Genomic DNA, 19,877 nt, shown 5'->3' on the forward strand with positions numbered 1-19,877 from the left:
AGGACGGTTCTTCGGAGCCACTAAACGGACGTGGAATGGTGCACAGTTTCGTACAAGAGTCCCGGGCGGAAACGGAGTATCTGCAAGTCTCGGTGGTAGAACACTGACCGAAGGCTGGCTTTGCATCGTCGCGAAACACACATGACGTACCCGTTTGAATCATAACAATAGTATTAATTGCCTTCAAGCCATATCGGCTACATAATAACCGACTATGTGGCCTTAACGTTCGTATGCGCTATCGATGCTCTGTGTGTGCACGTCTCTCCTCTCTCACGCGTTTACTGAAAGACGCGTCCGCGGCCAATGACGCTTCTTTTCTGGCCTTTACAGCAAGATAAGGTAATCACGGAGAACGATCTGGCCAGGTATCCAGACACCGCAAGAATGCAATCAATTTACGATTAAAGGGAAATCCCAACGAGCGGTTCTCACTTTTACCGTGCGTATTTTTCTAATTTTTTTTTCTTTTTCTTTTTCAACCACACTCGCATTTTTGCGTTTGTCAATTTGGATAATCAACGATCTAGTTGGAAGATTTGTTACGATGAATCATAATACGTGCTATGCGCTGATTCAGCGATGATTTTCTATTTTTTGCCTGTACGAACAATGTTTCGCATCAGAATATTCTGTTGGCATATTTAGTATGTAATTGAAAGCATTGAACAAAATTACTGTAAATATACTGGTAATTATTCAACGCGAAGCTTAATTGCAATATTCATTAGATGAGTCTTGGAAAGTTTTTCATCTTAAACACTCACCCAGACTCTACCATCTTTGGTTGTTGAAAAATGCATGATTTTGAGGTAACACGTGGAAACTGAAAATCCTAGAATGTTCAATCTGGCTTTGAAAGATAGAGAATAATTTCCTGAATATATTTATTGTGTGTGTCGTAACAAAATATTGTAAATGGCTAGTGGAATTAAAAAGAAAGATACAATACGCATAGTTTTTACGCGTTACTTTCACATTTTGTCGAAAAGTTTTTTGTCTAGCACGACTTTGCTGTACACTATCGGATTCTATAGTCATTTCTGTGGAGGAAACCACAGAGAAAGTGTCTAAATAGTCTGTAATTCGAACAGATCGAGGAAAGATCAATTTGGAACTTTGGAGCGAGTGGACGGTGTTTTGCCGCCATGCGGCCATCGCTCGTTTGTCTCGACTCAGTACCGTAGCTACGTTTAATCGACGCCAATAGTAGGTATCGTCCAATCGAGACTCACTTTTTATCTGTATAATTAAGAAGAACTAATTGCTTTCAAAGGACTTAGTATTCAGGAAACTCTGTTCTATCTTACAAGACAAAATTGAACTATTTAGCTTTATATTTTTCAGAAACTGAGAACGATAGAGTAATTCTGTTTCTTAATTTGTGTTTGATACGAGAAATTCCACTCCATGTGGATATCGTAGAATATGAAATGTGGTTTTATTTGCTGGACATTGGTAACACCGGTCGAAATGTATTTGAATTGGTCTACATTTTTTAGCCTTAATGGTCAATTTGGAACAATTGGAATTAGCATTGCGATATTTGTATTAGGAGTTTAACGTGTAAGACTGACGTATTTTTCTTTAATAAATATTGAACGTAGTGCTCATGCTTATGTTATCGTGAGCTCGTAAATTACAACTCTGGAATCACACTGAAGCCTGCGCTTTGCGTTTGCAAGTGACACAAGTATTTTCTTCGTGTGTCCGTATGCAGATAAATGGTTCGCGATGCGCGTGGGAGACATTGAAGTGCTCGGGAATCACCGACGGAAAAACCGTTTTCGTTCGTAACCGCATGGCAGAGTAGGAGCAACAACGTTATTTATGAAAGACCGGCCATTCTGACGGCCGCAAAGCGTTGCTTCGAGTCACGTTATCGCAGGGATGTCGAAACGTGCGTTAATTCTTGCGGCCGTGTGTTAAAACTTTATTTTTGAAACTCTAATTTTTTTGCTATGCGCAACAAAAAACATATCGGATCTGGTTACTCAGCAGCGCAAAGACATCGGGTAACAACGTCATTTGTCAAAACGACAAAGGCCTTTAAGACGTCATATCTTGGTCACGAACAAACATTTACAAGATATTACTAAGACGTCTCATAGACTTTCTCGTGTAGCGTACAAATTGTTACTAAGCGATTAACTTTGTCAATTTCTGAAAAATTTATTACCACTACAGATTTCTAAGTAGCGCAGAAATCGTTTGTACATATTGTATGTAATTGTAATTTGAGATAACTCTTTTGTATCTTCTTTCGTAAAATACTCTCGAATGAATTGGAAGCTATTGAAACGCAGTGTAAAAACAATTGCGTAGTGCAAAAGGTCAACTGATGGCACACAGTGTTATTACATTCGGTATTCTATGATCCGACTGAAGAGCGCTTAGTAGATCGGAATACATTATGCTACTCAACCATATTTATTTGAAAAAATGTTAATGTTTCTTAAATTTGAAACACGAAACGAATTTTCTTTCTAATTTGGTCTCGTGCTATCTTTGATACGCGTGCCGTACGTTCGCCACCCTGGGCGTTATCAGGTTTGACACGTGCGAGCAAACGGATAATGTTTGCCGTGTTATGCGCACCACAATTGTACTTGTTACACGTGCTCCATCCATGAAAAGTCTTTCATGTCTGACAGTCGGTTCGCGTGTTTAAACATGCACCGTCTCCGAACACATTTATCTATCTTTGTATGTATTGTGTGCAACAGGAGACCGACTAGGCAGAATGGGTTGCAAGGAGCCGTGCGAATGTGTGTCATCGAGGATTTACAGGAAAAGTTTTATCGCGCCGCGCCTCATTTGCATATGTAATTGTACAGACAATTTAGTAGGAATTGTGTATCCACGGTAACGTCGCAAAACAAGCAGAAGCATTTTCACCTGCTTCAGAAATTGATCTTTGTTAATATTACGTGAACTGTCGCGCGAAATTAGAGTATCTCGAGTTACCTTGATGCAGCTGCGTCGCAGAGAACTAGGAATTCGAAACTGAGATCTAAATAAAAGGAAGATAACGAGACAGAGAAAGTTTCTCTTTTCCTTTCACAGCTGAACTGGTTTTAAGTTAGAGTCGAAACTGTACGCGTAGGAAGTAGCGAAGAACGCTATTTTTCGATTGTCTACAACGAATCTAAAATACGTATATACAGTTATAAAGAAAAAAATAACGTTATGTAAACATAGGTCCTTTGAAGATTTATCAATAATTTATGACAAGCATGTGGAGAACAGTAACAGACTTGCAATCACTGCAATGCAATATAGGAATAGATTAACTGTGTTTACTTTCTGTGGTCGTCAAAAGTAGCATAATGTTTTTGGTACACGTAGAAGCAACTAATCCTCCATTTCAAAATGTTTACTGTTTTTGATAGTACAAGACTGATAGCAGTCAACGATAAAATCTATTACCCTATGAAATTCATTATAAATTAAATTTATTATCCATATCGCTGATCTATTCCTACATTGTATTTTAAGCGACTTATGTTTATCTAACATCTTTTCTTATTTATACTCGCGAAGTATACTGACAATATCCCCTAGTCTACCAGTTCTCAATATATTAAATAGATGAATGCTTTTCGCTCGAAAAAAATTATTTAATATTAAAGAATGATACAAATTTTTGTTTTTTAGCAAATAAACCAATTAACGGTACGTATAATGTAAAATTCACATAGTTTTCACAACGTTAACGGTGCTTACGCCTGTAGCAATGCAACGCGCGATTTGTTTGCATCTTCGCTTAACAGGTTGCATACTTTGTAGTTTAATCATACTTACGCTCTGATCGGATAAAATATTTCATAAACAGTTCTCATAGCATCGAACGCATATCGTATTAATTAGTGTGTCGTTCCTAAGAGCATAACATAGCCGTATTGATATTTGTCGGCTAGAGTTATTTGTGAGAACGTTCCAGATATTTGTTGAAACATCTTGTAGCAACTGAGTATGCGCAAGCGCAAACCTCTTGTAACGTGTAACTCCTGCATAGTTTAAAGGTCTGGAGTATACTTCGTGTTTGGTTAACCAGAGCTAGCGAAATGTCTGCCTGTTGTGCAGTTTCATAATTTGTGCGTTCGTCTGAGTCTTGTATGTATTCTAAGTGTGCAAAGAGAGAATTTAACAGACTGTTCGTCATATAATATTCGTTAAAATCGCACACGCGCAACGGTTTGCTCGCAGTGATAAAGCGGGGAAACAATAACAAACAATCGCGCAGGGCTCTGTACGATCTTTCTCGAAGTGTGTATCGGGTCAGACATTGTAAAGCGTATCGCGGATAAACGTATTACCGTGTAACAATCCAGATTTCCTTCGTGAACATTTACGTATCGTTTCGCCTAAGCGTGACGTTATTTTCCGATCGAGTTGTATCGAGCGGAGCAACGGAGGTTAGCGTCTGGCATACGGTTCAAGGATTCGAATCGTATGACGACCGACTGTTTCGAGACGCGTTTATCACGCGCCTGTTCTTTTTCTCCGAGGCTTGTGCCAAAAGTCGTACGTTGCGCAACATAAATACGTTTCTGACATTCTTTGGGAAGTATTGTTTGTCACAACGCTCATTCGGAGTCCAAGAGGCACGGTTCTCTTGAGTTCTTGGTAACTCTAAATGACAGTAGGCACCTCACTATTTACAAATTTCACGTATTGATTTAAGAAAAAAGATAAACAAGATACTCTGTGAAAGATACATTACTGTTGCTCAGAATTTTGGTCTAATTTTGCACACATTGTATTTACATAAGTAGTTGGAACTTGTAATTACATAAGTAAACTTATTGTCTTAGAACCATTGAGACCATATTATTGGAACTGATATTATTGGTCTAGCATTGTTTCTGACTATGGTAACATTGACCATGCAGCGTGAAATGTATTCTCTTTCGAATCAGAATGCAATGGGAGGAGTGAATCTTCATACACCTCCATCAATATTTCAACATATGATGGGACAGCAGAACGTTCCCCAACAGCCTGCAATGTGGATGCAAATGCCACAAGTACCTCCAATGACAATACCATGGAGCGTGCCCTCTTTAAACCAACAAGAATTAGTCAGATTTACTGGTGAGCAGAGTTTTAAACCGATCATCCATCAGAAAAGAAAACTAGAAGCTGTTGATTTATTAGATGCGTAAGTAATTTAATAGTATGTAATAAAATATTACAGAAAGAATCTTTACCTTTGTAAATAGCCTCTAATAAATTATTATTATATTACAGGCGACAGACAAAACAATTTATAACGGAAGACAAAATGACTGCTCATTTCAAAGAATTGCATATCAGTCCAAATTATCAGCCGCCGTCGCCGGTACCGTCAACGTCAACGGCTGATTCGCAGTCAGCTTCTGCCAGAGAACTAAATATGGAACTGGACATAGGTGCAACGAGTACGGTAGACGCGGATCGAATAAAATCTGGACATTGCAGATTGGTCCTTTCAGAGGAATTGAAGAAATTGCAACCAGAACCTCTTCTTCCATCTTCGTTGATGTCTAAATTGTAAGGAAAGAAGTCTATTTTCATAAACAAAATGCATATACAGTAAAATTCCGGTTATCCGAATTACCCTACATTACGATATCGCTGCTTGTAAAAATGAAGAAGATTAAGCTTTACAGTTTTTCCCTTTCAGGGAGAGGCCCTCCATGGCTCTAGTTCTTTGGGAACCGCCGTGCAAACATCTTCGTATTTTTCCAACGAGAGACCCGTCTACTACCACTCCCAATGCGTCCGACGACAATAATAATAATAACAATAATAATAACGATGCCATTCCCGACTTGAATCAACCGTTATCGAGTAATGCATCAGTTTACGAGCCGATGGAATTATGAAGGTAATTTGTCAGCAAGTTTCTTATTTCTGTATATTGCTGGACGACGGGGTAAATGATATTGTATTCTAAAATGTACGTAGATTTTGAGGAGTGTGGGAAGAAATGTCATGCCTTTTATTTTTTATCCAATATGCTTTGTGTAATATTTTGTGAAGTAACGAAGGTATAAAGCCTTTTTTTTATTGGGCGAATATACTCTATATCGGGTAGTTAATTATGCAGTGAGAATTTGTTACTATTATGTTTTAAGTTGGAATGTATTTGTTGCGTTTCGCAAAGTGTGTAACCACTTTAATACGTTCACGCCGGGATGAACGACTGGTACAAACGGATCTAATCGCTTTTATCTGATTTTTTGTTAATAAAATTAGGAAAAAATTCGTAAATTTGGAAATAACAATGTCCGTTTTTATTTCGAGTATCTTGTATTAACAAAAAAAAAAAATACACTGATTAGACAAACGACTTCGTTCTAGTGGAAGGAAGTACAAATAATAGAGCCGCCCATCGTGAGTGTATTAACTGAGTAAGTGTAAACTGGTTATTATAAATTATATATAATTATAATTTGTGCGTGTAAACTGGTTGAAAGGAAAAATGTGTCTTTAGCAAATGCGTTCAGAAGTTTAATATTGAATTCAGTATTATTGTAATTATCATCGTTAACGTGTTAAAAAGTGTCACATCGATACTGTCCGTGACATTACTGTTTGATCTGTACAAAGTTTGTTCCATCATTTATTTCGTTGCGATTGAAATTCTAGTGTAATATGAATGCTATGTAAAAATTGGAATGCACAAGAAAAGAAAAGAGTGATTTTTACCGAGGTAGTTTTTATTTCTACACTGTATGTGCACAATTTAATATTAAGTCCAATATATAAATTCGATTTGCTGTATGATCGAACGTTATAGCGATAGTTTGTCATGATCAATGCGGTCTGTATGTGTGACGATTTTGCATAAAACATGACAACGTTACATTAACAGAGAGTTTTTCATTTATTCATGATCGATGGAAAGTACAGAAAAATAATACGCTTTGCTAAGAAACGAAAAATATAATTTAGTCTCTCACGATATGCCCTTCCTGAGGATTGTGACTTCAGAGGGTCCGAGACGCAGATGTTCTTTAAACGATTCCTCGTCTTCTAGAGGATCACCGTTGATCGCTGCTGCAACTTTCGGGCTATCTAGCATCGTGATATGGTCACCTTCGACTTGGTGTACAATTACCTTTCCATAAGTTAACTAAAAAAACAGATGAGTGACTTTTCATAGCAAAAGAATCAAACACTAATATAATAACGCATGCATTACCTTGCTCAGTCCGTAAGTTGGATCACTCATCGGTAGAATCGGCGTTATTGGTGTCAGTAAGGTGATAGGAGTTCTAAGAGGTTGCAAAGAGTCACAGTCATAGATGTCTATAACGCATTGACGTTTATACAGGAACGTAGCAATTGCTTTTTGAGCCTCAGGAGGGTAAATTTCCTTAATTTCAGAGGGTGTATGGATTACAAATTTGTCTAACTTTTCTTCCCAAGTGCTGCATTTGGTCAATTCCATTTTTAACTGAAAAAATATATATATCAGTCACATGAAAGATCTTTGGGAAAATATTTCACTTAAAGAAAATAGATCACCTCTGCGACGGTAGTCGCCTTGGTGACGGTCAACATGCCAGTTAGAAGATTGTTTTCGAAGTCCGTGCTCGAAGTTGCAAAATGTTGCTTAGCCATTATTGCTTTCATGTAATCGGGCGATCCATCGATCAGTAGAAGTTTACCAACGAAAGCATGAGCTTCTAATCTCCTAACAAGCTCGATAGCTATCATCGATCCGAACGAGTAACCCACAATAACGAAGTCACTTCGGTGTTTACTCCTTTCTAAAACATACTGGAGGAAGGTGGAATTGTATTACTCGTTTAGAGAGACTTAAGACTACCTAAGTCGTCGGTAGTTTTAGTGTTAGTATCATGTGAAAAATTGTTGTTTTAGATATGCACAGGCAAAAGACGATCCGCCATTTCCTCCACAGTTAGTCCAATATCGTACGTTCCCATCTGTAAACAGGTGGCGGGGACCTTTAATTTCGGCACTAACGGATCGAAGACTACAGCGGCTCCTTCGATGCCTGGTATGAGGAATACTTCGTTCTTTTTTTCGCCAGGTTTGACGGGAAGCTCTATACAATAATTGGATTCCAGTATCGATACATTCACCGTTCGTATCAACAGCTCCATGCCAGACACGTTTTCCGCTTTGGCGACAGTTTTCGCGGCCTGTTTTTTTGGTTTCTTGGTGCCTTTCGCCGACATCTCCACAAGCTTGGCCACGTTTAGGGTTCGTATATCCTGCGGAGTTAGAAGCACCTCGAAGTCTCGCTCCAACATTTGTTTTATTTCCACAGCCATCATGGAGTCCATTCCAAGTTCGGCTAACGACGCATTCTGACTGACGCCCTTAAGATCCTTTATACCTGCGTTAGAAAAAAAGTTACAGACTAGACAAGATCGTATCGACTGTTTCTACTTTAGTTTACTCGACTAAAACATTTGTTATATATTAGATAAAAATTAACAAATGTATAGGGTCTCTTATCTTGTCTCTGATTGTAGGTAATAGTTAAGAACGATACTGACTCATAATGTTCAGTACTGCCTCAAGAACGTTGCTAGCTTCGCTGGCGCTAGGACGTTTCTCCGCCACGACCATACTAGAGACGATTGGTCGGCTTTGCGTCAGGAATTTCTCCAGCTCCTCCAGACACGACGATATCATCTGCTGTAGGGTTCCACCGACCACTAGTTGTTGCTTGTTCTCCAGCATTGCGGCAGCTAGACCAACCTCTCCCACGGCTCCCCATTGTATCGCCATGCCCGGTAAGCCTTCTTCCACCCTTCTCTCGCAAATCCTCTCCAGCACCGCGTTGCCCATGCCGTAATTCGTCTGTCCCGGGCTACCTCTTCCGCAAGAAAGCGAAGAGAACACCACAAAGTAACGGAGTTTCGGGCAAATCTTCCTCGAAACCTCGTCTAGCTTCTTGGTGATTCCTGCCTTGGGTTTCATGCTTTCCTCGAAGGTCTTCTCGGTTTGGTTCACGCAGAGGCAGTCCTTCAACAGCGCCGCGAGGTTGAAGATGCCGTCCACCGGGGCCTGCTTCTCCGCGGACTTTAAGATGAATTCGCAGTCGTTGGTCTGAGACGCGTCCACGCCGGAAATGATTAGCACCTTCACGCCGTACGATTTCCACGTTTCTACCCTCATCCGCTGATAGCCGTCCTTCACGCCGGTACGCGAGATTATCACCAAATTCTTGGCGCCGTGAAGCACCAACCAGTCTGAAAGCTCCAGTCCCAGTCCGCCCAAGCCGCCGACGATCACGTAGCTTTTGTTGGGTATGGCATAGAACCGCGGGTAGGCGGATATCGGTGTGATGAAGGGCTCATTTTCGTCGGCTATTTTGATTAGAACCTGCGGGCAATAGTTCAGCGTTCATCTAAATATAATATAATTATATAATAAAGGAAAGAAGACAACGTTTTTCTACTTGACTGTTATTAAATATTGACATTTATCGATGTTGCTTTGCAGGTACCCACCTTTCCTATATGCTTGCCGGCTGCCATATACCTGAACGCAGACTCTATCTCGTTCTTCTTAAAACATTTCCTGACCAATGGCTTCAAAATAATCTTTTTCATGCGCTCGTTGATGAAATTAAACATTTCTTCTTGAATGTCAAGGTCGATGCCGTTGATCATACAGTCCAACATGATCCCGTGGAAACTGACTTCCTTCAAAAACACTTCCATTCCTAGTTTATTGTTCTGGGACAGGTCGAATTTACCGATTTCCAGGAAACGACCCCGGTAGCTCAAGCAACGAATTGACGCTTGGAGTTTGTCCTCCGCCAATGAATTCAGGACTATGTTGACCCCCTCGCCATGGGTCTGTTTCATCACCATCTGCTCGAAGCTGGTGTCCCGAGAGTTGCCAATGTGGTCATCGTCGATGCTGGGGAACATCTCTCTGATGAATTGTCTTTTCTCCGGTGTTCCGACAGTGGTGAAGACCTCGCAGTCTTCGGATAGGGCTACGTTGATCGCGGCTTGGCCGACAGCTCCGCTGCCAGCGTGGATCAGGACTTTTTCGCCCCTCTTTAACTTTCCGAAAACGTAGAAGGCGTAAATGGCGGTAGAGTATGCGCAGGGAACCGTTGCTGCATCTTCCAAGGACCATTCGTCTGGTACTGGCCACAGGGTGTAATTGTTTGGGACTATGAAGTTTGACAAAGCCCTGGAGAACCAATCGACCAAATTAGATTCTCAAACATGTCTTCGTTACTTATAACCCAGACTTGCCTGCTTTTAGTGAATCCCATCACACGACGGCCGCTGGTGTCTATTCCACTGAACTCGTATCCGATTAAGCAGTCCTTCATCTCTCTGAGTTTTGATATAGACTCTGGCATCAGCTTACCAGTGGCCAACATCACGTCTCTGAAATTTATGGCGGAGTACACTACTTTAATAAGTTCCTTGTTATTCATGTCAGGCTGGATCGAGCCCTGCATCCATTCCAAGGAGCTCAAATCTCCCCTGACCTGTGGAAAAATTGAACATCAATTTTTAAGTGATAATTTAACATTAACTGATTATACAGGGTATTCGGCTACCCCTGGGAAAAATTTTAATGGGCGATTCTAGAGGCCAAAATAAGACGAAAATCAAGAATACCAATTTGTTGATTAAGGCTTTGTTAAAAAGTTATTAACGTTTAAAGTTCCACCTGTAGAACGGCAACTTGCGAACAGCTGCGTGCACGATAGTGGTTCTCATTCAGCATGAGAAATTCTACTTACTGACGTATCGACAGCCTCACAAATTGGTATTCTTGATTTTCACCTTATTTTGACCTCAAGAATCTCCCATTAAAATTTTTCCCAGGGGTAGCCAAACACCCTGTATATTAAAGCATAAGTATAAGTATATAACCACCTTCAAATTCGCATAGCCATGGGGAACTAGAATAGGTTTCAACGGTGGTAAAGGCAAATGTCTGTACGTGCCCCAAACTCTTCCAGGTCGTAGAATATTAATTCCAATATCGATGTCAAGCTGCTTAACGAAAAACGGATCGTTCAGCGAAAACTTTGGAGCATTCTCATCCTGAATGATCACGGTTTTTACAATGTCACCGTTAGGCTCCCTCATCAGACATTTGTACAGACCCAGAGCGCCATTTTCCAAGTCACCCTCGGCAACCAAGACCAATCTTACGCCCTTCTCGTTACTCTTCTTTTCTTCTTCTCTTTTCAATGTTTCCTTTACTTTGTTCAGCCAACTGAACTCGTTATTGTTCACGTATACGACTTCCGTTTTTGAAGGGGGAATTTCCTTCTTTTTCAGAAGCAATAGCGCATGGTCCTTGAGGCTCTTCTCCAACACAACATTCAGCCCGCACTTCTCCAAGTAGGTGTAAGTATCGTTGTCGACCGTTGCCTCTCGAGCCAAGATGAAACCGTGATCATTGGTCGCGAGCAGAAGTCGATTCAGAGAGTCCTGTTTCTTCTTCGTCAAAATGTTGTAGGCGGCTGCCATGAAGACAGTTCCATCTTCCGGTAATTTGTTCGGTTCTACCGTGCTGACGGACTCGGGAAAAGATAATTTCTTATAACGTTCGGATTCTGCGGCAAGAACCACGCTTGCACGAATCAGCGGTAAGTCTCCGAGCACGCTAAGGAACGTGGGAGTAAGAATCTCCTCGGTGGAGACGCTGTCCTCGTGATCGATCAGCTCGAGAATCTTTGGGTTTGTCAACGTATAGTTTTCTAGCGCCAGGTGAGTCGACAACACGATCATTTCATTCAGCGTAGTTTGAGCTTTATCGCGATTGGCCACGAACTTGTATTCCTCTAAAACTGGCGCCACCATTGTCTTTCGTCGTTGAATGGCATTCGCTTTCAGACCGCGAATTTCTATGCCTCCGGATATTATTGCGTCGTAATCTTTGTACATGAACACTGGTATATCTATAAAAGAAATTGATAAAATATTTAACAAATATACCAATTTTGAGTAACTGCAAAATAATAATTTAATATTACATAACATGTCACACGGAATATGTCCAAAAATAAATAATTAATCAAGCTTAAAATTGTTTCTTCCGAGACTAGGATTTCCAGAAAATCGGGTTTAAAAGTCCGCTGTTTACGTTTGCATTTACATAGTTGAGTATGTCTACTATGGTAGAGACATTGGCAGTCTTGATCAATTAATGCACGGCATTAATTACACATCCGTTGAAAGACATTAGCGAGTATACATAAATCGGTAATTTGTTGGGCATAGTTTTGCATACAGTAGCAAGAAGCACTGTTTCCATAATTTCAACAACGTAAAAGCCACGCAAACTCGATAGCTAACTTAAGCATAAAAGCCAAAAATTTTATTCCACGTCTTTTATTTATTTTCACCCCAATTATTTGAAAATTCTCTAAATTCCTAAAATTATACACATACTGGGTGTTCGGCCACCTTTGGGAAAAATTTGATTGAGGCTTCGTTAAAAAGTTATTAAAAAATTAAATTAAAAAATTTCAAATCATTTTGAAAAAATTATTTTTGGCCGCGGGGGTCAATTATAATAATTTTTGGTGAATACACATACCCCCGAAATCCTATGTACTTTGGAGAAAAAAATTCGTGTAGGTGCTAAAATTTTTCGACGAAATTAAAAAATTGATGGCCGAACACTCTGTATAGCAGGGTAACGTACTGATATCCTCGTTGAAGTTTCGAATCTTATCGTTGTGAATCCTAACGTCTATTGTCAACTTCTGTATCGCTGTCGGCACGTATAGAGATCTGGTATCCATTCCAATCAACTTGATTTGCAACATATTGTCCATAAAAGCAGCCCAGTTCTTCATCCACGCGATACAACCCCTGGAACCATTCAACGACGCACTCTTTATCGCACGGAATGGTCCGCTGTATTCGTAGCCACGCAGTTTAAACTCCTTGTAGATGTCTTTGGTGGTCAGAGGTTCCTCGTCGTCGATCTCTGGCAAAAACTTGGGAGAGATCATCTCTTGCGCACAATTATTCAGTCTGCGTATCACTCCTGTTACCACGGTCGAAGTTCCCTCGGATAATTCGAAATTTCCAGAACCTGAAAGAATTGTAAATATCAATGTTAATAACATAAAACCATTATTAGTTTCCAAGTTTTGAACACCGGTGAATTTACCTTTGTGAACCATCACTGTCAACGTAACGATACTGTTCTTGCTGATAGTAGTCGCGCGTTCGAACCTTACGTCCTCAAACACAACCGGTACCTCATCGCAGAGCTTCCCCTCTAACATACTGATAGTTTCCCACACCAAGATCAGGTACCCAGTAGCTGGAACTAAACATCTTCCATCGATTACGTGGTGGACCATGTATTCATAAACCTCGTCGTTAAGATCGATCTCTACGGTTCTCTCCGACGTGGTTATTTTCAGACGTTGCGAATAAATTGGCACGTACCAATCGTCGGAGTGTTCCCACCTGAAAAATTGTCCCTTTCGAGTCTCTTTGACACAAATTGTTGTTTACAACCTAGTAGAAGCTTAGACCATTATTCTGGGCTCACCTTATATTAGGAGAGATCATGGGAGTGCCACGACTGACAGGATATTGAACAGGCGGGTAGAGATTCGCAATCTGCGGTTGCAAACCAACGTTGTATAATTTTCCTAAAGCTTGGGTGAAGAACTCGACATTATTTTTGTGCCCCCGTTGAGTCAACGGTATGTTCGTCACGTCAGGGCCCAAAGACCTCTTCAAGATGGCCTGTAAGAGACCGTGAGGAGCGATCTCGATGGTTATCGCGTTCGCCGGAATCATGGTCGCCGTCTCCGCGAATAGCACAGAGTTCAACAAATTGTTCGTGTGGTATTCGGCGGATGAGTACTTCGCGGCCGGTGTCGACCATTGACTCTGGGGCACCGACGTGCTCAACCACTTGGAACTTCGCGGTTTCGGGTTCGGTATCACTTTCTTCAAGTACGCCAAGAGTTTCGGCCCTGCATCCGCGATGTAGCGACTGTGGTAGGCGATGTTGCTACAAGGAACTTCTTTCGCAAAGATCTTGTTGGCCTGGAACGTTTGATTTTTCGTTAGATGGATTCAATGGGGACCGTAGAAATTGGCAACGTACCTGCAACTTAGCTACAAACTCTTTCATGGACTCCGCGGGACCACTGATAGTGACACTGTCGGAACTATTGTGGCACGCCACTTCGATATCCGGTGGACACATGCCCTTAATTTCATCGTAACCAAGACCAATCGCCGCCATGGATCCGCGGATCATTTTCGTCTCGATCGACGCCAGGCCTCTGGAATACGCCGAGAGGACCATTTGTTCGGCGGTGAAGCATCCATCGGCATAGGCGCAGCCAAGTTCGCCCACTGAATGGCCAATGATATTGTCGGGCTCTATGCCCACGGATGTCAGCATATCAACCAGACCAATCTATACAATTATTATTATCTATTACGATCGCGTCAGGTTGCAATTGACTGATTTGATAATTTTTCATCCACAGAATGCGCTATCAGTGATGGATCCAAAATTGACGAGTGTCACCTGAATCGCAGCAATTCCAACGAAGGAGTTTAAAATATTGTCGAAAGTCTTCTTGTCTTTGTTTGTGATGATATCAACGATATCAACGCCGTACGGCTTCAAAACCGCGTCGCATTTCTGTATCGCCTTGGCGAAGACGGGGAACCTCAGCAGCGACTCGCCTAACGTGTTCAGAAATTCAATTAGAATCTCTAATTCCAAACTCTTGGAATAAAATAAAAATGTAGACATTTTATAGGTACCCATGCCAACCCATTGCGATCCCATTCCAGAGAATACGAACCAAATCGGCCTCTTGATGCCCGAGTACTCTTGAATCTCCTTTGGCGGCTTTTCGAATGTTTTAGAACCGACGATAACGTAACCCCTGAACAAGTGACCAGCTATACTTTCGGAATGAATATCTTGCAATAGTCGTATGTATTCTATATCCACCGGTATACTTTCCACCTGTACGATATGTAATCTTTTATCAAGAATTTTGCGTCGCGAAGCTGTACATTTTTTTTTATATAAGAAGAATGACCAGGAAATTTCTATAGACATTGTCAATAGCGTTACTTACAGAGTGTAAAAGGGTTTCGACAGCCTCTTCCGAACGACCAGACACAGTTACGAGCCTAGGCAAATCGTCGGAAGGTGCTCCGTTGTTCACTTTCTCTTTCGTGTATGATTTCAGTAAAACATGGGCGTTTGCACCACCGAAACCAAAGGAGTTTATTCCGATGTAGCCACCCTTCCATGGTGTTGGCTCCGTAACCACCCGAACCTTCCCCTCTTCGAAACATTTCATGCCCTTTATGGGACTTTTGAAATGCAGATTCGGCGGGATCAAACCGGTCTCCATTGCGATGATTATCTTGAAAAATGTTCAGAATTCGATATTTACTTGACAATATTTAAGGCAAAATTGAGGTGATTAAGCGTCCATGATTATTAAAAGCTCACCTTGGCGATCGAGCAGATACCACTGGCAGGTTCGGTGTGTCCCATATTCGATTTAATAGAACCAATCCAAAGGGGCGAGGTCCTATCTTTGCAGAAGACCTTGTCGATGGCGTTGAGTTCCTCGGGATCGCCGACGCTGGTTCCTGTTCCGTGGGCCTCCAAGAAGGACAGGCAGGTCGGGGAGAGTTTGCACTCTTGATAGAATTCCTCCAAAAGCTTCCTCTGTATCGCGCTGGCGGGGAACGTGATACCCTGCTCCTTGTAACCGTCGCAATTCGACTTCGTGTAGACCACCGTCGCGTAAATTCTTTTGGCGTCCTTCGCCTTTTGCAACAGGATCACGCTCACGGCTTCGCTGCGCACGTAACCGTTGGCTCGAGCATCGAAGGACTTGCAGCAACAGTCCACGGACAGCACGCCTGTAATTGGAGTAGTTTTACTGTTTTAGTAAACGGATAACTGACTTAGCATTAAGGAATTTTAATAATATCTTTTCTTTGCGTTGAGTTTTGATCTGTCTAACGTGTGCTTTATCTGTTCCCAAGTAGGTATAACTCAAGAAGGTATTTATTACCAAGTCGCGCGAATTGGAGCGACACGTAGGGGTGAAGACAGAGATTCGAGCCTCCGACGATGACTTTGTCGCATATCCCCGTTCGTATCATTCTGTAGGCCTGATCCATGGCCACCAAGCTGGAACTGCAAGCTGTGTCCATCGAGTACGACGGACCGTGCAAATTCAGGAAGTAAGAAATTCTGTTGGCCAACATGGCTCTGCTGCAGCCAGTGATACCAAAGCCGTTCGCCTTAAATACAAATACATTTTTAAAATAAAGGAAAATAAAAAGATTTTATTACGTTCTTTATTGCGTCTGTTCAACCTGTAATTTTTCGTAGAACCAGGTCTTCTCCGACTCGCTGATACAGGAGCCAATGATAACACCTGTGTTGCTCCCTCGTAAGTCTTTCGGATTTATTCCTGCGTCGATGATCGCTTCGTAAGTGTGCTCTAGCAGCATCCTGCACATGGGATCCAGTGTGTGGGCTTGCTTGTAATGGACACCAAAGAAGAGTGCGTCGAACTTGCTCAAATTCGTCACCTTCCCGCCGCCCCATGGAATTTCCGCGTGATCTGTCCAAATTATAAACTTTCATTCCCTATTTCCTATGGGTAGAAGTAGTTTTTGCAATATCAATAGACCATAGTAGGTTTTAATATAAGCACAAACATGTTTTTTTCAAACTTAGTCGTCAGTCGTACTCGATAGAGGAATATACAATTTAAATTCTGAGTCACTATCTCTTTATGTTTGTGTACGTGTTTAACAAAGGTCTGTGTGTCACTATCATAATTCACGATCGGCAGTTGTTATGCACAGTCAAAGCGGAGAAAGTCTATTAAAATTTACAAGAAATTTGAAAATCTATTACAATTTGCAATTAGTGACGTAAATCACAGCTCGAGTCCTTGAAATGCTTTTCATATATCTGTTAATGTTATGTTTTAGTTCTACAAAATATTAATTGTTGCTTCTATAAAATTTAAATTCTGTAAAATTTTTAAATAATCCTCTGCCTTGGAAAGATAATTGAAAATGTACTTTTAACAGGTGCAACTAATAATTTGACCGTTTACTGTAGTGTAAGAGATCTCTTAATCTACATCAAAATCCGAAAAAATCACCTAGCCTCCATCGCGAATAGTTATCAGTGACGAGGTCCACTTTGTTAAACAGATTTTCCCTCAGCTGTGCCACATTCTCGCTTTCTGGGAATCTGCCAGCAATTCCTGAGATTACCACTTCCTCCCCAGGTGGTGGTGAAGCGTAATTCACTTTCGTTGGCTCTATTTCCATGTTGTAAGATCTCTTCTTCCCCTCCTTCAGGAAATTCTTCTACCTTCTTATTTGTCTTCTTCTTCGATTGGCGTTAAATTTTCTCGACTGTCTTGTACTTAAGTACTCGACGAAGAACAATCACGAAACAACGAAACTTCTGGCTCAGTATTTTCGGGAGAATAATTGATCAGTAGTCACAACCCATTAGTATTGAAACCACTCACGCAACTGAAGAATGAAAGAAACGAACAAGGACTTCTTATAACAACGTTATCCCCCACTATCAAGGGTGGCAGTAATAGTAATGTCGGTTCCCTCTCTGAAGACCCCCTGAATATTCCCGAAGGTGATCTGCATAGTAATCCTCGTTTGAAACGACGTATGAAAATTCATCGGTTAAATTCGTTACTGAAATAGTTGGTATTAAGAACTATCGCTAAAATACTTTCAAATTGTTTACAGATTTTTCTTTTTGCTACCTAATTCTAAATAAAATGAAAAAATATGGCTGGTCTGGAAAAGCTATTTCCACGCAGTCTTGGATGACAAGTATTTTTTCCCCTTGCAATGAAGCATTCATTCGGTGTCTAAGCTATTGATACATAGATCACAACTTAAAAAATTTAAGTTGTAACAGTTATAATAGTAGGCAGAAATCAGATGAATTACGAATATGATTGCAGTACAATCAAACCATGTTAATGTATCATGGATCAAAGATCATTAAATAATTCATTAATCATTAATCGTAGAATGATTACATTTTTTTATTATGATTCAATTTATAAGTTGATAATGGGATGTCAACCCATGTGCATCTGTAAGCAGAATATTCCGCACAACTCAGTAGCATAGGTAGAATCATGATGCAAGTGGATTAATAATGATACTCAACATTATTTTAGAAAATATGTATTTATTGAATAAACGAAGATGATAATGAATTAATTATACATTGAAAATTAATCGATTATGAAACAGATACAGAAGTATATTATTAATGACTAATACGATTACCACAAAATGATAAATTACTGCCTTACTCTGGTATAAAGTTGAAAAGAATATTTTTATAGAAATTTGTTCACTTCGTTTAATATAATCTCTGACGTAACATCTGTTTACATCGACTAAAAATATTGAATAATCTGTTTACATCCCCCTGGATGGAACTGTTAATAAAAATTTTGTATAATCGTACCTACGTTTTCACAAGAAAATGAAATTGAATAGAATAGGAAAACACGCAACATGACATTTAAGAAATTCCAAAGCATTTCCGTTTCTCACGGAATTCTTTTCAGTGAATGACGGTTTACGGTCTTCGTAATATATCGTAACTTTCCATTTTGCTCGGTATCCTTCCTTTATGTACATTTTGCTTTTGTTTTTATTTTGCAAATAAAGCCGTTAAATAAATAAAAGTATAATAAAATAATCGCTCCGAAAATTATGTTGATTTTTGTAGCGCGAGTGAATCATGCAACGTTTAACGACGATTATTCTGAATAATTCATGCAGCTGAGAATTCATATTACAAAAGACAGGTTATTGAACCAGGACAAATTATTATCTCGTACACTGTATTATTTTTAAATTTCATCTATACTTATGCTACCTGTATTAAGGTATAATACTGCGCTACAAGTAGTTTTATCATTGGCAAAAATATATTTATATCGTTAAGTCGAAAAACATCAAAGATTTACATCTTTATCTTTCGTGTTTATTTTGTTCTTTTCTTTTAAGTAGTTGTTCATAGTCTCATCAAATAAGTTAGAAACTATTGTTGTTAACGTTTTCAATTAACGAATGAAACAATCGTTATACCGACGGAAACTTCCGCTCTTGAAAGTCTGAAAACAATTCGAATAATTAAATTCTAGTCGCTGCTTTATAATGAGTATATTTGAACTGTATCGACTGTTTCAATGAATATTCGTTGAAGAGTCGATATAAAAGTGTCAAGGGTTGCCGGATGTCGCATTACTCTACATAAATATGCGTTTCGTTAATACCCCTAATTGCAATAGCGCGCATAAAGTTTTAAATAAGATCTATATATAACGGTAACTCGACGAAATTTAGTCCCTCAATTTTTCGTTGATTTTTAATTTAATAATATAAATTATTATCGAAAAATAGTTTTAATAATTTGTAGAAATCTGTTAGAAATATATGACCATATCCTCTTTTCGGTGCTGCCATCTGTACAAGTTCTCCGTTCGTTTCATTCGAGCTTTACGATTGGAAGGAGACGCTAACGATGTATCGTGCACGGAGATGCCGAAATTCTTAATTACAGACAAATTTCAAGTAACGAATAAAAGGTATACAACTTTAAATCCCTTATTTCTTACACAAAACGTAGAATGTAAGATATATTTCACTTCGAACGAGACAAAAGTAATCTCAGTAACTGTACGTTCGAATGAAAGTTATTAAGAAAGAATTTATGTACGCTTACTTACGTATATTCTTACTCATCACTTACTATTCGAATAAAATGTTATCCATTTCTGAGTGCAAAGAATAAGCAATAATATGTAAAAACAAATCTTAGGAGAG

General features: G+C 39.9%; 2 protein-coding genes across 9 annotated transcripts; one reads left to right on the forward strand and one right to left on the reverse strand.

Annotated features, from left to right (window-relative positions):
- The first annotated feature begins 3,787 nt into the window (after window positions 1–3,787).
- On the forward strand, window positions 3,788–11,416 carry LOC143343904 (uncharacterized). 8 transcript variants are annotated; one of them, XM_076769273.1, is made up of 4 exons: window positions 3,806–5,164; window positions 5,254–5,535; window positions 5,669–5,872; window positions 11,289–11,416. In XM_076769273.1, the coding sequence occupies exons 1-3, from the start codon at window positions 4,875–4,877 to the stop codon at window positions 5,868–5,870; spliced, it is 774 nt and encodes a 257-aa protein (XP_076625388.1). In that variant the 5' UTR covers window positions 3,806–4,874; the 3' UTR covers window positions 5,871–5,872; window positions 11,289–11,416. The 8 variants fall into 8 exon arrangements, with proteins under 8 accessions (XP_076625394.1, XP_076625388.1, XP_076625387.1 ...); XM_076769272.1 differs by lacking the exon at window positions 11,289–11,416 and adding an exon at window positions 8,496–8,641; XM_076769274.1 differs by lacking the exon at window positions 11,289–11,416 and having other exon boundaries at window positions 3,808–4,645; window positions 4,818–5,164; window positions 5,669–6,695.
- On the reverse strand, window positions 6,856–17,554 carry LOC143343905 (fatty acid synthase). The gene is made up of 19 exons (XM_076769280.1): window positions 17,156–17,554; window positions 16,353–16,603; window positions 16,046–16,277; window positions 15,472–15,890; window positions 15,089–15,382; window positions 14,766–14,973; window positions 14,524–14,684; window positions 14,092–14,409; window positions 13,525–14,030; window positions 13,135–13,439; window positions 12,661–13,056; window positions 10,878–11,911; window positions 10,242–10,483; window positions 9,480–10,176; window positions 8,520–9,351; window positions 7,884–8,356; window positions 7,519–7,773; window positions 7,193–7,447; window positions 6,856–7,123 (listed from the first exon to the last, which is right to left on the reverse strand). Exons 1-19 carry the CDS (start codon window positions 17,325–17,327, stop codon window positions 6,947–6,949), a joined length of 7,227 nt encoding a protein of 2,408 aa, XP_076625395.1. The 5' UTR covers window positions 17,328–17,554; the 3' UTR covers window positions 6,856–6,946.
- Between the last annotated feature and the right edge of the window lie 2,323 nt (window positions 17,555–19,877).

Source organism: Colletes latitarsis, chromosome 7 (assembly GCF_051014445.1).
Source record: "Colletes latitarsis isolate SP2378_abdomen chromosome 7, iyColLati1, whole genome shotgun sequence".
NCBI classification, from domain to species: Eukaryota; Metazoa; Arthropoda; class Insecta; order Hymenoptera; family Colletidae; genus Colletes; species Colletes latitarsis.

Coding starts and splice junctions, on each gene's coding strand:
- LOC143343904 (XM_076769273.1), top strand. CDS start 4,875: ATGGTAACATTGACCATGCAGCGTGAAATGTATTCTCTTTCGAATCAG. Junction 5,165..5,253: donor GCTGTTGATTTATTAGATGC/GTAAGTAATTTA, acceptor ATTATATTACAG/GCGACAGACAAAACAATTTA. Junction 5,536..5,668: donor TCTTCGTTGATGTCTAAATT/GTAAGGAAAGAA, acceptor TTTCCCTTTCAG/GGAGAGGCCCTCCATGGCTC.
- LOC143343905 (XM_076769280.1), bottom strand. CDS start 17,327: ATGGAAATAGAGCCAACGAAAGTGAATTACGCTTCACCACCACCTGGG. Junction 14,685..14,765: donor ATCGCAATGGGTTGGCATGG/GTACCTATAAAA, acceptor TGAACACGTTAG/GCGAGTCGCTGCTGAGGTTC. Junction 10,177..10,241: donor ATGGGATTCACTAAAAGCAG/GCAAGTCTGGGT, acceptor TTGGTTCTCCAG/GGCTTTGTCAAACTTCATAG.